Source organism: Salarias fasciatus, chromosome 18 (assembly GCF_902148845.1).
Source record: "Salarias fasciatus chromosome 18, fSalaFa1.1, whole genome shotgun sequence".
In the NCBI taxonomy this organism is placed as follows: Eukaryota; Metazoa; Chordata; class Actinopteri; order Blenniiformes; family Blenniidae; genus Salarias; species Salarias fasciatus.
Window position 1 is genome coordinate 8464903 of NC_043762.1, and position 13065 is coordinate 8477967.

At 43.6% G+C, this 13065-nt stretch overlaps 1 protein-coding gene across 3 annotated transcripts in view; it reads left to right on the forward strand.

Annotated features, from left to right (window-relative positions):
• LOC115405824 (guanine nucleotide exchange factor VAV3-like) overlaps positions 1–12492 on the forward strand; it is a 47466-nt gene extending 34974 nt beyond the window's left edge. For 2 of the 3 annotated variants that reach the window (XM_030115555.1, XM_030115556.1), the window contains exons 23-27: positions 80–196; positions 4028–4115; positions 4465–4594; positions 11434–11582; positions 12066–12492. In XM_030115555.1, the coding sequence (XP_029971415.1) occupies positions 80–196; positions 4028–4115; positions 4465–4594; positions 11434–11582; positions 12066–12110 (529 nt within the window). In that variant the 3' untranslated portion in view covers positions 12111–12492. Of the gene's footprint in view, positions 1–79; positions 197–4027; positions 4116–4464; positions 4595–11433; positions 11583–12065 lie in introns of those variants that run through there. The other variant, XR_003933471.1, reaches the window with a different exon arrangement.
• Positions 12493–13065: the final 573 nt, after the last annotated feature.

Genomic DNA, 13065 nt, shown 5'->3' on the forward strand with positions numbered 1-13065 from the left:
TTTTATTGGCTCCTCTCATCCTGACGTTCAGAATGATTGATCGCAGTGTAAGTGTAGTATTTGTTCATGAATGGTTCAGGTTTGCAGGGCCGATGGAGAGGTACCAGGCGGAGGTGGAGCTCCTGGACCGAGGGAACAGCACTTATCTGGTTCGACACAGGAGTAAAGAATGTACCGAATACGCCATCAGCATCAAGTAGGTTCAATCAATTCCTGCTTTTCATTCTTTTTTTTTTTTTCTTGGCCACATCTACTGCAGTTTCCATTCACTAGCATTTACCAATAATATCTGTGTAAACACACCGCATTCAGTAGGCAGCAGTCTTGTGAGCAAAAACACCTTTTTTTTTTTTTTTTGAGAAGCGAGAGACGAGTGTCAAGGAATGATTCAAACAAATAAAAAAAGCCCACATGCAAATAACAGTTTATTGCGGCAGTGATATGAGAAAACAAACTGCTCATCAAATGTTGAAGTGGATGGAGCGCGGCAGAAGGAGACCACGCTGCGTCCCTCTCTCGTGTCATTGAAAAGCAAGAAGTTAGAGCGTCTGCAGAGTCACGAACAGCCTGCGACTGAAGAACGGCAAAGTTTGCCCGGTCTGATGACTCACAGTTGATACCGAAGTGCAGATGGTGCAGGATGGAGCGCAGTTTAAAGGGTCAATTCATCCACATAACAGTAACAGGAATGAGTTTTTTTTTTCATTCAGCATCACGTCATGTGGGACAGATTCTTTTTATTTATTTTGAATTTAAGAACACGACAATATTTTCAAGTGAAAACACAAACCTTCGTTACATTTTGGATGTCTGTTTACATGAAAACGGTGCCCGGAGCTACTTAAAACACAACTTTATGGAACCACAGTGTGTTACGTTTTTGGAATCAATTTTGAGACAGGTATTTTTACAGCATTCAGGAAAAGCTTTTTGATTCTGTTACGGAAGATTAAATACAAAAGTTAGAAGATATGAGCCATTCCTGGTTAAAAGTTAATTTGGTCAGTTTCTATTCGTCTTAGTCAGCTCAGATTACTGCGAACAGTGCATTGGAATGGACGGGAGGCTGAGCTGGAGGCTGCAGAGACGGACATGCTGAAATTTTCATTGCGAGAAGTGAAGGATGGACAAGAATAAAAATGAACAGATTAGAAGGCCGACCGGAGCTGCGCAGTTTAGAAATAAAGCTGGAGAGGTGGGGTTAGGATGTTTTGGACGTGTGCTGAGGAGAGATAGTGGATATATTGGACAATGATGAAGCTGCGAGGCAGCAGGAGAGAGGAGGAACATGGATGGAGAGAAAAAGGACATGGAGATGGTTGGTGGAGGATTCGGGGGATGAAGGTGGGCGATTAACTGCACGAAAAGCAGGAGGAGGAGCTTCTTTAGTTCATGACATAACATTGAGTCTGACCCTTGAAAATTTTTAATTTTAATAAATCATCCATAGTGATAGAGGTACTAGTCCTCGAAGGAATTGTTTGTGAATTATTTCTCCATTGTTATGTTTCACAACCACAATCCTCAGAACTTTCCTGCATCCCAACATTCAATAGTTTAGTCATTCAAATGAAGGGAAGCTTATCTGCCGCTGGTACATCTTTCACAAATATTGTTGCGCTTCATTTTAGTTTAAAAGTGTTTGCTGCGGCTCGGGGAAGGGGTGAAATTGGATGGTCTATCTCGCCATCTTTCTATTGTCTGTGTCTGCGACACATGTTCAAAAAAGTGCGTGATAGCTTTGCATCATGCTATTTGATACTCTGACTATCAGTCTCAGAAATGTCTTTCAGAAGGAGGCCAGCCACACACTTCAGCTGCAGATAAAACATACGCTGCTTAAGGCCTCAGTAAATGACTGCTTTATCTGTAACTCGAGTGCCTCCATATTCCTCTTTTCAAATACGAGCCTGTCCATCTCGCCACTGAATGTGTTTCAGGCTGCATCGGAGTTTGTTCAAGCGCTTGTGAATTCCCCCTGACCTGGAATGACGTCTCCGTTAGATTTTAACAGTGGAGGGTGCGCTCTGAAAAAGTGTGTTAAGACTGTTTAGCCGGTGACACATCATTCCAGCCCATTTGGTTCGGGAGACTCATACCGTTCTCCTCATTCGCGGCTTTGATGTGCCGGGCCGGTTTCCTCAACGCTCCGATCCTAATTGCCTCTCTCGATGCTTAAGATCATTATCAGGATGGCCATTTGAGATAATGGCGCTTTATCCAGCGAGCGCCCACTAATCAACTGGAACTGTGTGATGACAAATGCTACAAGTGGCCGGTTTGCGTGTGCACACGGCGATGTTTGTGTGGCCGTTCAACATTTGGAGCCCATAGGAGGGGGAGAGCGACCGTGTAGTCACCAAACGGGAGTCATCCGTCTCCATGTGTTACGCACCTTATAACTCAGCACACACCAGTAATGTATTCCTCCTGACCATATATTCATAATGTATCAGTGCATTCGCAACGTGACTGCATCCCAGCCGTCCGTTATGCGCCGCACGTGGAGATTTACAATGCCGATCTGTCTGCGGTGTAACTTTCTCATCACCGTATGGGAGCTGTGCTGTATGCGGTGCTGTGCTTGAAGCTGGCCTCCAGCGCACCTCCACTTCTGCCTATAGCATGTATACACTGAGCAGCACTCATGCATTTTCAAGGTTAGCTCACATACTTTTTCCAAGTGCATAGCCTGAGCCATGATTCTCACCTGGCATGTGATAATATAACCACTTAATTATTTAGCACCCCATAATTCAAGCTCCACTATTGTGCATCACCTCGCATTTTCAGTTGTAGTTTTTCTGTTAGCTGTCTGTTTTCCCTCGCATGGGTTTAGTAAACTATTGTAAAAAAACGTAGAATTTATAACGAATCATATCTACAGGTTCTGCTGCAAAATCGAGTCAAATATGTTCCAAATACACATTTATTTGAAAAAACAAACCAATCTGTTTGAATAAGTTGAAGACCAACTTATGGGTAAATAGGGCAACAGTGTCCACAAATAACATAATCGTGGCGCATGGAGCCAATCGGACACATCACTGTGATGAAAATGAGCTCAAAAAGTTGTCTCTTTTACTGAAAACCACTTGACAGGATAAATGAATGCCTTTCTCAAGTAATACATTGCAAAGCAGATTTTTTTAAATAGATTTATTTGTTGTAGACCAGAGGTGACAAACATAGGGCCCGTGGGATAAAAACCCACCTGTGAGAGGCTCCAATCCGACCTGCCAAAACCACCAAGCAAATTGCTAAATATTTCAAAGAAAACAGATTTTTTTAATCTTTTTTTTTTTTTTTAATTTAATTTTTTTTACAAATTTCTTGAGAGTAGGAGACACAAAACAACACTGAGACCCGAGCTGAGATATCAGGGATGCTGCCATGAAAGATAGCAAACTCGCGTTAGCCTCCAAGTCATGTTGTCAGGATGGGTATGCGAAAACATGAATATTGCTAAAGCTATAGAATTTTAGGGGCAAAATTTCACCATATTTTTGGCTTTGAAATTGGCTTTATGGTGAGATTATACTCATTTTCTGTAGAAATTGCTTGTTTTGTTTTTGTTAAAATATTGACATATTTTCATCATGTATATATTCTGCACCAATACAAAGAAAGACTTTAAAGTTTCAAATGAAAGGTTATTATTGCACAGTTTTACCAGTCTGGCCCACTCAAGATGAAATTGCGCTGGCCCATGGTGTAGACAGACCAGAAAACACTGATTTATTTCAGAGAAAATGAAAACGGTCAGAGTTGTGCTTGAATGGAGCAGGAATTAAAAGCCTAGGGTTAAGAAGGAACTCTTTAGCCATTATTATTAAATATTCTCCATGAATTGGCTCTGATTTCACAGCGGGGAAAACCTGAAGGCTTCCTGTCGAACAAAGTTGCTCGGCTCAGCATGACAACAGTCCGCTCAGACAGACCTGCGTGACGGTCCACCACAGAGACCAAATTGATGCGGAAGCATGTATAGTTGATTAGCAGCCCATGTCTTATTCATCCTCCACAGGTTCAACGATAAAGTCAAGCACATTAAGATTCTGACCAAGGATGGGGGCTTTTACATCGCTGAGACTCGCCTCTTCAAGACCGTGCTGGTAAAGGCTTAAACTTTGTATGGATTTTTTTCAAACCGCTGCAGCATAGATGAGTATAATCATTCTGGCATTCGACAACTTTATACCATACTTTAAATGAATGCAGTTTTCATGCAGGTTAAATGGTCAATTTTCTTGTGTTTTCATGCTGTGAGCAGCTGCTTGTTCTCTTCTGTTTGACCTACCAGTGTTTTCCTTTCCTTTCTTTCTTCCTCAGCACCAGATTCTCCTCTATTAATGTATACATGTGACAAGAAAGCATGTCTCTGCATCCGCAGCGGTATGGTTGTACAGGGGGATTCTCCAATGTTCAGTGCATGTTTTCTTCTCCTGCGCTTGTTTTAAACAGGACTTGGTGGAGTACTACAAGCAGCACTCTCTGAAGGAGGGTTTCAGCAGTCTTGACACCACTCTGCAGGTCCCCTATAGGGAACTGTCCAATGGAAACATGCCCAAGGCCATTACCAAGGTTGGCAGTGGTGAGTCTGCTTCACAGGCATCCGGGTTTCTTCCCTGACGCTACTATCTGTCTGACAGGTGGAAACTGCTACAAGTTCAGGTTAGATCTTGATCCGGGCGTAGCTGAAAGACGTTCTGAGCATTTGTTTTGACCTGTTTGGAGGACCAAAAGATTGTGCTTTTGCTATGTCAGACCGAGGCAGATAAAGTAAGAGAAGTTTCTTCTTCTTCTTCTCTCCCCGCGGGATAGTTACTCCAGCTTGTAAAGCCTGTCTATATGACAGAAACATTCAGGATTGTGTAGTTTCCCATGTTGGCACACAAGCAGCAATAAAACAAGCCAAAGCCAGAAACCATTTATTTGAATCTCAGCTTCTACACAGCATTTTGTAGAACAAGCAAGCCGGCGCACTACTCGTCCTCACCTTGAGGAACTACAGAGAACAGTCCCAGCCTACATCGTAAAATCACGCTGACAGAGCATTTGCTTAGTTATTAGATACTCAAGTCAAAACTGTGCTCGGGTACCCGGGGCAGTCCTATCTTAGACGTCTGAGACATGCTGGAAATATTTAGCACAGCATAATGAGCTAACAGGAGTCCCTGTGGAAAAGCGTGGGGTGGAAGGCAGCAGCACTTCTCCTTGGGAGGTATGCCTGTTCAGTTTTGCTTCATCATTTTGATGCAATGATACATTTGCATCAATATTAGATTCATGTTTCTTCTCTCTTTAATATACGTCTGAATTATTTGTTGTGAGATACAATTGTGCCTATTGAAATTAGTAATGTATCGAACCTCAGTCAAAAGTAAACAGACTAACCCTAACCCACACTTGGACATGTTAGCACAGAGAAATTGGGAATCTAACCTGCAACCGACCCAAAATGAAAGATGTCTCTACTGACTGAGCCACAAGGCATCCCAGACACGAAACCACGGTGATAAAGTTGCATGGTGCTGACTTGATTGCGTGATTGTGTTATTTGAGGCGTGACGCAAAACAGGGTTCATCTATTGAGAAATTCATATGATCTCACGTGAGAAGCGCTCCTTCAGTCTGAATGAGGCATTGTTTATGAGAGAGACAGAAATGTCAGCCATGGATGCTGCACAGCCGCCTTGGTGAACCCAACCTGTCTGATTGACAGACATGAATAAATGCATCGTCGCGCGCGAGTTGGAGGAGTCCGGCCACTGCGTCGTTACGGAGGAGGCAGATGCTCAGTCACTCCGAGGAAGCGTTCAGAGGATAAAAGTGGGGGGCTTTGAGGAAGAAGAAGATTAGAGGAAGGAGTGAGGAGGGGATGGAGTGTTCGAGCGAGAGAAAATGTGGATGGAATGAAATGGACAGACAGGGAAGCGAAGGGGAGACGGTGAGCAGGGGAAGCGGGAGAGCGAGCGCAGAGAGGGACTGGAGGTGAGAAAGAGAATAGGACGAGCTCGATGGAATTAACAGGCAATGTGCAACTGGGCATAGAGAAAACATTACCACACGCTGGTGATAAGTGTTGATAGGAAAGTAGACAAACCAACCAGCCTGTCACACTCCCCATCATCTGACCCTGTCAAGTTCACATGATTTTATTTATTCTCGGTGCCAAAAATATGCAAAAATATCTTCGTTTCCATGCTGCATGTTAATGGGAAAGACTATTTTAAAGAAACTGCAAGACAAAAGGTGTGGAAAAGCAAAAGCGAGAGTGAGAAAGACAGTGAGTGAGAGAAATATAAAGGAGCCTCGGCAGCTCACTAGGCTTGCCAGCGAGGTCCCAGTTAGGCCCCAGTGCCCCAGGCAAGCACCAGGAGCCTGCTACTCCAAACGTCACACTCCGCACTCTGCTCAGCTCCGAGATGGCTTCACAATTTTCCTGACAGGACATGACATTTCACTTGGGCTGGCTGCAGAAAAAACCGTGTGACAGCCGCCCGCTGACACACACCTGGGGGATACCCCTGGTCCAACCGAGGGAACGCCGCTGTTTCCGCAAAACTGGGAAAAGTTTGCAGAAATGATCTGATCTAAAAGAGCAGGAAGCAGCTGGAGGTAAACTGTCTCAACTTAAAGGGAGATGTGCGTGTAAACAACCGCAGCTGCCGCATAGGCAGCCGCGGCAAGCCGACGAACGCTGGAACAAAGTCAAAGTTAGCCCTTTGAGTCTGTTCAGATGTAAAATTCCGCTACATCCTTGTCCCTCTGCCTTCGTTGGCAGCGTCGGCCTCCCAGCGCATCAGGCTTCAAAGCGTCTCTGCAAGAGGTGTGTTTTTGTGTATCGCTGCCATTCACTGCGTTGCCTTCTCTGAGAAAAGCCTTGACAGACCTGCCATTGCCTCAATGCATTCTGGGATAGATTATTATTGCCTTAAGTCGTCCACCCCCATAGACAGACTTAGTGTGGGCACTGCGTTCTCTGTCTGGTAAACAGCCTCCATGGAAAGACAGATGTCACACCAAAACAAAAACAGGAAAACACCAAAAACAAATGGTTTCAATCTCAGAAACAGACACCTCACTGCAAAGGAAATAGAAGGCAAGGCTGCACAAACAATCACACCGTGCACAAACACTGAAATACCATTAAAAAGAAATTTTAAAAAAAATCTCTGGAGTAATTTGCCAGTAAAACCCAGTAAGCATTTTTAATTATGTCTGAGTGAGTGCTTTTTATCATGTGGATGCTTCAGCTGGGAAGTCATTTGCAATACAACCATGTTCATTGTCTGTCAGGGTAATTATTCGGCTGTTAAGTATTGATGTTATTGCGACATACGAATCTGCTAAATTACAATAACGTACGAGATCTAAGAGAAACGGTGAAACCGTATCAATATGTGCCGCCTGATCACAACAGACTGTGGGAGCATTAGTTTTTAAAGTGCACCCGGCTAAAAGCAGGAGGCTTAATACAGCAGCGCTGCTTTCATATAGGCCATCGTGTTTAGTACCAGCTATAGAAGACACTCTGTGAGGGAGCAATAAATGTCCGTGTGTGCTCCGGTCAGCCGATTGACATGTATTGGCCTCTGCCTGTAAAGAAGGCAGGCGGCCATATTGTTGTGTTGACAGGAAAGGTTTTCTCCGCGTGGGGGTCTGCCGGCTCTGATGTGATTTCATAGGGGAGCAGAAGCCGTTGGCTCCGCCGCGCCGAGCCCCGGTCGTTACCTTGTCAGGGCGCCGTGCCGAGCTTATACTTACCCACATGCTGCTTGCCTCAGCTCACCGGGGCAGAAACTAAAAATGTTGGTATTGATGCTTTTTTGTGCTTTGTAACTCCAGGAAAGTAGTAAAAGCTTCACTATTAAGCAAAAGCAATGAGGGCAACTTCAGTTTCACACTGGAAATTCATCTATTAGGAGCCTTTTAACAGAGTTACCGCTGAAGATTGTATATTATCTGTATATAAACACCCTGCTGGTCCTACTTATTCCTTTTTAAAGCTCTCCAACCTCCTGGAAAATGTTGGAGACCTTTAAATAATTAAAAACAATCAACCAACCATTCACATCACATAAAACATTAGATCTTTGTCTGTCTATTTTTCCATTAATAACTAATAAGATTGATTAAAGTTATAGAAAACTTAGAGAATGAATATCCGATAAAAAAGAGGAATAAATATTTGTAAATGTTTATTAATCTAGTCTAGTCTTATTTAGGGGAAAGGCTGACGGAACACGATACACTAAGGTAATAATGTCAATAAAACAATAGAATTATGATCATAGTGTGAATATAAGTGAATTAAAAAAAAGAATGAAATACTTCTCCATCTTGCCGATGCTCCCGTCGTTTAGCACAACCAATCATCTTCCTCCATATCACTGTACTCCCGTCCTCCTCTATTACTCCAACCATCTCCATGTCCTCCCTCTCTACACCCGGGAATCTTTCCTCCCATCCTCCTGCTCGACAGCATCTTCATATCTGCCTCCTGTCTCTCAGACAGTGCAACTGTCTCCAAACTGTACATCATAGCCGGTCTCATTACCGTGTTGTGAAACTCTGGTCTCACTTCTGCAGCTGTCCTTCTGCCACACTTCAGACCTGACATCCATCGCCTCCCACTCCATCCTACCTGCACTCTCTCTTTTGTGCACTCTCCTCTGCTTTAGACGGTTGACCCGAGGTGCTTGAACTTGTCCACCTTCACTCCCTCCACTCCTTCTGTCCTCACCTTTCCACCTGCCTCCCTGTCATTACGCAGCGCTGCAGCAACACAAACCGAGGTGGGTTTTATGTTTCTGTTTCAACATGTTCATTTTATTCTCTTATTTGTTTGCCCTCAGTGCTTGAAAACACAAGTATTTCTCATTAATGATGATGTTTTTGACATCAGTTGGTGAACTGTCAAAGAGGCTGTGCTTTTCTTTTTGAGGTCAGAACTGAAGCATGGACCATCTGAAGGCATTCAGATGATGTTTAGGCAATATTTGGTGGAGGGAATAGAATTGTTTAGTCAAATTCTGTGCAGACACCGAAAACAAACTTTGGCAAACTATTTCCACAGTGTGCTGCAACCTGACGTTAGTCTGAAATGTCATAGCATGGTATGTCTGTGAATCCTGCTGAATTGGTTCTCAGGGCTTTAGCTTGAGGCACGAACAAAAAATAGCAACTGCTCCCCAAAATATTCCAAACACAGACTTTCACGAGTGTGTTATTACTTACTCAATTAGCCTGAATGGCCACGTCCTTCGCTGCATACTGATGCACCGGCAGAAGTGACAACATGTTTGGTCTTTGTTGTTTCGTCCTCATCTCGCCGTATCTACTTTTTTTTTTCTTTTTTTCTTTTTTTTTTGACTTTGACAACTTTTCTCTCTTTCTCTCTCCTTTACCCTCTCGCAAAAATTTTATCTGTCAAACTTGTGTTTACTTTGCTTATGTTCTTTCTTTGCTCCCACTACGGCCCCAACCCCCCATCACTTGCTCGGCTCCTCTGTAGTTCCTCCTGGCGGCTGCAGCTTTGTTCCTCCCTCCTCCTCGCCTTTCTGGTCAGGTACAGGTACAGCTTATTTTCTTGCTTTGTTTCCCCTTTGCTGCACATTTCCAGGTTTCCAAATATAAACACTCTTGTTTTTTGTTTTTTTTTGCCTCTAATAAATAATGTAGTCTAATGATCCCACTTTTATGTCGTATTAGGGACTGCATGAGTTGCCATGCGGGAAAACCCATTCACATAAGCCCGTAATTAAAATTCTGGGATATTCTGAATTTCTGCCAGCTGCATTTCCCATTTAGTGAACATTACCGCTAGAATTTCAACAAACCCATAGCAACAATCGTCAGAGCTACCACACTGCTGGCATTTGGATTCTATAAAATCCAGAAAAACACCATCAGTCCACCTAATTAACAAGCACAGACATGCACTTTTGTTTGTGTGGCTTCACTTAATGAACCATAACAAATATGCTGCACAACAAAAATCGTTAATTTGGACTCGGTATCTATTAAAAGTTGTGATTTTATTCCAGCAAAGGTGTAAACCATCTTGATACGCAGGGTAAAAGCTCCCGAACTTTAATTACATGGTGTGTGTACAAACAGCATTTTGTGTTTTTTAGGCTTGTGTGAACAGATTGCTGTTTTGTGCATGAACATATCGCGTACATATGTGTAAACGTGGGCGGATCTGTGCGTCTGCCTCCCTGTGCTGGTATGACGTGTCCGTCTGTGCCTGAGCTGGCAGGCGCGTTCCTTTCATCCAGCGTATCTTCACAGCCGTGTCATCTGTATTTCCACAGATAAGGCAGACAAACATACGAACGGCCGTGTTCTCGTGTGATACGAGCCCCTCACCTGCATGCTCAGGAATAACCTTGTGTCGGCTGATAAGTGAGGATGCGCCGCGTGAGCCAAGTTCAACATGAACTTTTAATAAGATCAACACATGACCGTGATAACCCCTGACCCCTGGTCTCTTCTGACGGCCTGGACAGTCCACTCGCTCCGGTGGAACTCGTGTTCTCTCTCATTTCTATCTCTTTCTTTTCACACGTGGCATGAAGCCCTGAGTCAAGGCTTTCTATTGCCTTGCCATAATTACTTGACTGTAGGGAGACAGAGGATGAGAAAGGTCCTTTCTATCGGGATGAATACCCATAATATACCTGTGTGTGCTGAAGGTAGCTTCGTTGGGCTTTTTTCTTGGATTATAGTGGATGATTCAACAGAAAATTCTTTTAAAAACAAATGCTGAACAACGAACTTAAGTTGTATTTCACATTTTTACTGATCTTCCTGTATAAAGCACTTTAGATTTAGGATGGATTTGATCCATGTCATTACCAGAGAGCCTAATTCTTACTCAATCCTTCATCTTATGGCTCTTAATGCAATGAAAAGAAAAAACTAAGGCACTAAATTACATTTTCATACATCAAGGTGCATTTTTAGGGTGCTGTGTACATTCAGCGATATTTAGTTCTAGAGTAGATACAGAATAATTACAATTAAAATTGAATAAATTGAAATTCTCCACCCCTTCTTTGCTGAAACCAGTATTTCCATAATTTTTTATTTAAAAAAAAAAAAAAAAAAAAAGGGGGGCTCATAGACCACAGTTAAGATGCCATGCAAAGTGCCAAAATGCCACCTTTGGGAGAAAAATGGGGTCTAGTCTCTGGTCCTTATTGGAATTTTAAGTGCTGTTAGAAGTGGCTGCTTCAATGTAATGTTTGTCATTTTCGACTTCAAAAACATTCTGATTTGATTTATATTTGGAAGGATGCATCCTGATTACAGTTATCAGATCATGCATACTCTCACCCTGATTGCATAATGCTGTCTGGTATATATGTGTTTCATTCTGTAGTTTAATTCCCAAACATGAGACACAGTTTCGCTCTTTCTCAGTCTTCTCTCCCAGAGTCGTGGGGAACGCGGTGGCACGATACAACTTCTGCTCCAGAGATACGCAGGAGCTCTCTCTGCTGCAAGGAGACGTTATCAAGATCTACACCAAGATGCCGAACGGCTGGTGGAAGGGGGAGATCGACGGTCGGGTAGGTCCACGGCAACTGGAGAGGATTTGATCTTAGTGGTTTGTAAAAAAAATACATACAAAACTCATATATATTTCAAAGTTCACGTTGGAGTCTAAAACAATTAAGAGATGGCATGTTCGGACAGTAGAGAAAAATAACATTTTGATGTTTTTTTGAACACCTATAAAACAACATGTTGTCATTTTGTTGCTCTAATGAATATCATTACATGAAAAGAAACATGCACAATGTCATGGGCTGAAATGAGGCATTAAGTGAAAGCCACTCTTAAAACCTGGAAGAGAAAGAAGAAAGTTTACTCCAGATAGCCTGCTGAGCACATGCTTCTCTGCCGTGGGAAATAATACATGTGAAAACATTGCCGTTGAAACATAAAACCTCTGACATGGAAACACGTGTGATTGTAGCCAGAAAACGTCAGATTGTTCCAGAAGTGTGTGATATGTTTCAGAAGGGCTGCTTTCCTCTGCTGTCTGTCAGGTGGGCTGGTTTCCCTCGACCTACGTGGAGGAGGAGGAGGACTGACGTCACCTCCTGGGTAAAGTCAACTCAGCCTCCGTCCAGAGCTGCCCACCTCCAGTGAGCGCCATGCCGCTCTGCCCCTGTCTGCGCCCTGAGCCAGATCTGGTTGATAAGAGGCGTAAGGTGGAGCCAGCGGTGCCCTCCAAACCCTCCTCCTGCCCTCTGACAGGCTCTGACACAGAGGACATGTCAAATCACAGATTCCAGGAGCGTGGTGCCATATCTCGCCTCTCTGCGGCCCTTTCTGCCCCCGCGGCCCGCCGGCAAGAACATGTGCTGTGCCCAGATAACCCCCCGCTTCCTCCCTCCTCTCACCTTCCCTCATAATTGATGACTCCATCGGCCGGCGCGAGACTTGCCTTCACTGTCATCCCGTTTCGATAGCGGGCAGGCTCAGCCAACCAACTGGAACGCAGATCCTGCTGACGGAGCGCCACCAGGTACTCCACCAAATTGAAATGCAGATGCTGAGGAGCTTTGACTGCTGCTGGAAACACTGTCGCCCTCCTGGCTCTTCAATCGTCTGTCTTCAGCTTTCTTCGGTTTTATACTGAACTCTTCAAATCACTGGAAAGACATGGCTCTCTTGTCTCCAACTATCCGCGCTGCTCGGTGTGTTTGGATGGAAAGTTTTCATAAATAATGAAGGATTGTGTCCCTGTTCACATGTAATGTGTATGTTACTGACACCAGAAACTGTGGGTGTGAAGGACTTCTTAAAGTTCACATCTGGATACAAGTAGGTAATATTGTGGATTTCTATCTTGTGGTTGTTTAAGAAATACATCTTTTATAAATCCATGTCTCTTAAAGTTTATTGACTGTTCTATCATTTTTCATGAGCCAGAGTTTATGTGAATGTCTCCCTGAACTTCAGATACAGCTGGATTAAACGCTCGATGGTTGTGCTGATCATGAAAAACGATATTTCAACATCGACTGAAACAAGTTTTTCTCT